The 4557-nt window shown below is 39.0% G+C and overlaps 1 protein-coding gene across 2 annotated transcripts in view; it reads right to left on the minus strand.

Annotated features, from left to right (window-relative positions):
- Positions 1 to 4557, minus strand: part of NUP214 (nucleoporin 214) — a 107655-nt gene that overhangs the window by 82706 nt on the left and 20392 nt on the right. For both annotated transcript variants that reach the window (XM_023516115.1, XM_023516114.1), the window contains exon 9: positions 1428 to 1522. In XM_023516115.1, coding sequence (XP_023371883.1) covers positions 1428 to 1522 — 95 coding nt within the window. The remainder of the gene's footprint in view (positions 1 to 1427; positions 1523 to 4557) is intronic.

The raw sequence follows: 4557 nt of genomic DNA on the forward strand, positions 1-4557 counted from the left end.
AAAAAAAAAAAAAAAAAAAAAAGAAAAAGACATGAAAAGTACTACTCATAAAGGAAAAATTGATATACTCAATTACATTAATAACTGTATTCATCAAAAGAAAACACAAAAAGAATTAACAGGCAATTCAAGATGAGAAAGTATTTGCACTGTGAGGCTGGGTGAGGTAGCTCACACCTGTAATCCTAGCACTCGAGGCAGGTGGATTGCCTGGGCTCACAGGTTCCAGACCAGCCTGAGCCAGAGCAAGATCCCGCCTCTAGAAATAGCTGGGTGTTGTGGCGGATACCTGTGGTCCCAGTTACTTGGGAGGCTGAGATAAGAGAATTGCTTGAGCCTGGCCAAGAGTTTGAGGTTGCTGTGAGCTACAACGCTACAGTACTCTATTGAAGGCAATAGTGAGATTGTGTCTTTTAAAAAAAAGAGAGAAAGTATTTGCATTGTGTGTGTGTGTATGTGTATGTCCAAGGAATACTTAAAAATCAGAAAGAAAAAGCCAGACAATGCAACAGAAAAATATTCTTACAGACATGAACAAACACCAAATAAAACAAACTATCCAAATGGCCAATAATTACATGGAAAAAAGTTCAATTTTGCTAGTCACTAGGGAAATACAAATTAAAACATAAAACAATGAAAGATGAAAAATATCAAGAGTGAAGATGTGGAGCTGCTGGAAGTCTTGTATACTCCTAGTAAGAACCTACTGAAGAAGAAAACACACATAGTCTATGACCCAGCAAATCAACTCCTAGGCATATGCCCAAAAGAAATGTGTGTATATGTTCACTAGAGGATATCAACTGGAAGGGTCAAAGCAACACTATTCATAACAGCTTCAACTTGGAAGCCATGCAAGTGCCCATCAAGAATGGAACGAATACTCGTGATACATACAGTTATACAGTGAATTCCATATAGGAGTGATACGGATAAATCTCACAAACGTAACACTGAACAAAACAGACAGAAACAAGAATACATACTGTATGGTTCCATTTGATAGAAAGTTTGAGCTGGCTAAACACATCTACGCTGTTCAAAATCAAGATTCTGTGAACTTTGGCAAGGATGAGTGACTAAGCAGAAGGGGACTCATAAGGGGAAATTCTGTAGTTTCAGTAAATTTCTGGTTTTGGATTTGGGTGCTAGTGCCTAAAGTGGGTTCAGTTGGTGACAATTCACTTATCTCTACTTATTCTACGTATAATCTTTTCAGTGATATTATATGTCAATAAAAATTAAGTAAATTAATTGCTTTTATGAGTATATATTACATTTATTCAAACTTCACACTTTGGTATTTCCTATCACACAATCCTAATTGCTATTTCCAAGCTCTGAATTCTAAAACATCATTTTAATATGTGTGCTTGGGGCCATACAATAACAAACACAAGCACGTAAGCTGAATCGAAACATACCTGGGGAGAACCTGACTTGGCCACTGGAGGGGTTATCCTGGGTGATTTCTGTACCATTGAGGGTACTGCACTTGGACTGCTTTGCACAGATCGTCCTGCTTGAGTAAGAAGTCAGTTAAAAAAGGCAGTATTTATTCCCATTATTTCTCCCATCACAAACGTCCTTTCACCAAATCTAAGGAATTAAGTTATACATTGACCCTGACCCTACTTTTATGATCTTTATTAAAGAGTGATGACCACCAGTTGTGTCAATTTCTGTTCCAACATGATAAAAAAAAGATACATTAAAATTTCAGAGCCACACCAGGCGCAGTAGCTTACACCTGTAATCCCAGCACTTGGGAGGCAGAGGTGAATGGATTGCCTGAGCTCACAAGTTCAAGGCCAGCCTAAGCCAGAGCAAGACCCCGTCTCTAAAAAATAGCTGGGCATCTGTAGTCCCACCTACTTGGGATACTGAGGCAAGAGAATTGCTTAAGCCCAAGAGTTTGAGGTGCTGAGCTGATGCCATAGCACTCTACCAAGGGTGACAAAGTGAGACTCTGTCTCAAAAAAAAAAAAAAAAATTTTCAGAGCCAGGCATGGCAGCACTTGTTTACAGTCCCAACTATAGAGGAGGCTGAGGTAGGAGGAGTGCTTGAAGACAAGAGTTCAAAGCTGCTGTGAATTGACCCTGCATTTTAGGTTGGACAACAGAAGAAGTCCCTGTATCTTAAAATTAAAATAAAATATTACTCTGGAGCAGAGTATGACAAAAAAAAAAAAAAAAAAAAACCTTTTTAAATAAAGCAAATAAAATTGGAGGGTCTCTGATAATAGATGAGTATATTTGTGTGCAGGCCCCAGAAGGCTGGCGTATTTGGCCCATCCTCACTCCCCAGAAGCTCCAGAATATACTTCTGGGAAGTATGGAGCAAAGTTTAAAAACCACTAAACTATGACAATACTCCTCATGATCACCTTATGAGAATTCATAGGGTCTTCAGGACCCTCTTAGAAGTTTCTAAGACAGGTCTCACCCTTTAGCACATTACAGTCACCTAGGAAGCTTTTAAAAAGCAAGCATTATATTAGATAATATAACTGTTACAATAACTCCTGAGTGAGTGCTATTATTCTTATATATAATAGAAGAAAACATATGTTTGAGATATACGTATAGAAATGTTAAGGTATAGATAGCTGAGTAGAAACAGAAAAGTAGGTATTTACATTTTCTCATATATGCATATTGTCATATATGTTTTAATTTCATTTAGATGTAAAATTTTTTTTTTTTTTTTAGAAACAGAGTCTCATTTTATCACCCTCTGTAGAGTGCTACTGCATCACAGCTCACAGCAACCTCCAACTCCTGGGCTTAGGTGATCCTCTTGCCTCAGCCTCCCAAGTAGCTGGGACTACAGGTGCCCGCCACAACACCTGGCTATTTTTTTGTTGTTGTTGCAGTTTGGCCAGGGCTGAATTTAAACCCACCACCCTCGGTATATGGGGCTGGCACCTTACCCACTGTGCCACAGGTGGTACTCGTAAAATAATTCTTAAATACAAAGATGGAGGAAGTCCATCCTCTAAATTGATTATTTTAAATGTCTATAAGTTTATATTTAAAATTATTTTCCTGAATGTTTAAGTAAAATATGGAACTGTTTTCTTAAAACAGAAATGCAGATATTTTTCAACTGATAATTAAAAACTCAAAAAGAAAAAAAAAGCAAGCATACCTAAGTCATACCAAATCTCATCCCCAGAAGATCTGATTAAAATGTTAGAGAATAGATTGCCCAATAAGTCTAGTGTGAAACTAGGATTGAAATTCAATAATTTAGGGCCCTAAAACTTTAAGAATTCAACAATGGGAGATCTGGGTGATGAGAGAAAGTAAATGTGCATTATGGCTCAAGGTTTCTCAAACTACAAAGAGATGTGAAAAGACCAGGGCAATATTTCTTAATCTCTTGGGTCACAGACAGATGCCCTTCAGAGTCTGATGAAAAGACCTGGAATGTGGTGACTAGAAAACTTCCCAAGGCAACCTTTTCCCTTGAGCAATAGGCCAGGAGCCAAGATTTCAGGAATGTTACAGTTCATAAGCTCAATATTTACCCAAATGAAATTATTCCTGACACTTAAAATTCAAATGGCTGCCCAAGTCTATCTGGCTAGATACTTTGGCCTTCATGAAAATACAGGCATGCCTCAGAGACAATACAGCTGGATTCCAGCCTACCACAACAAATAAAATGAGTATTACAATAAAGCAAGTCACGAAATTCCTGGTTTCTCGGTGCCTATAAAAGAAAATGTAGTCTATTAAGTGTGCAATAGCATTATTTCTAAAAAAAACACACGCACACTTTATTGTATATTAACTAAGAAATACTTAATTGCTGCGTAGGCGTGATAGCCCATGCCTGTAATCCCAGCACTCTGAGAGGCTGAGGTGGGTGAACTGCCTGAGTTCAAGAGTTTGAGACCAACCTGAGCAAGAGTAGACCCCCATCTCTACTTAAAAAAAAAAAAAAAAACTAGCCAGGAGTGGTGGTGGTGGGCACCTGTCGCCCCAGCTACTTGGGAGGTTGAGGCAAGAGCCTAGGAGTTTGAGGTTTCTTTGAGCTCTGACACCACAACACTCTACTCAGAGTGACAGAGCAAGACTGTCTCAAAAAAAAAGAAAGAAAAAGAAAAATAATTACCAAAACATAACACAGAGACATAGTGAGTGCACACTGTTAGAAAAATGGTGACAAACAAAATACTTGCTTGAAACACAGCTGCCACAAACCTCTGATTTGTAAAAATGTACTATCTTCCCAGTGCAATAAAATGAAGTGCAATAAAACAAGATATGCCAGGCTCAGCACCTGTTGCTCAGGGTCTAGGGAGCCGGCCACATGCACTGGGGCTGGCGGGTTCAAACCAGGCCCAGGCCTACTGAACAACAATGACAATAACAAAATAGCTGGGCATTGTAGAGGGTGCCTGTAGTCCAGCTACCTGGGAGGCTGAGGCAAGAGAATCACTTAAGCCCAAGAGTTTGAGGTTGCTGTGAGCTGTGACACCACAGCACTCTACTGAGGGCAACATAGTGAGTGAAACAGGGCAACTCTGTCTCAAAAAAAAAAAA

This window comes from Otolemur garnettii, unplaced genomic scaffold (genome assembly GCF_000181295.1).
Source record: "Otolemur garnettii isolate 467f Iridium unplaced genomic scaffold, OtoGar3 scaffold00087, whole genome shotgun sequence".
NCBI lineage: Eukaryota > Metazoa > Chordata > Mammalia > Primates > Galagidae > Otolemur > Otolemur garnettii.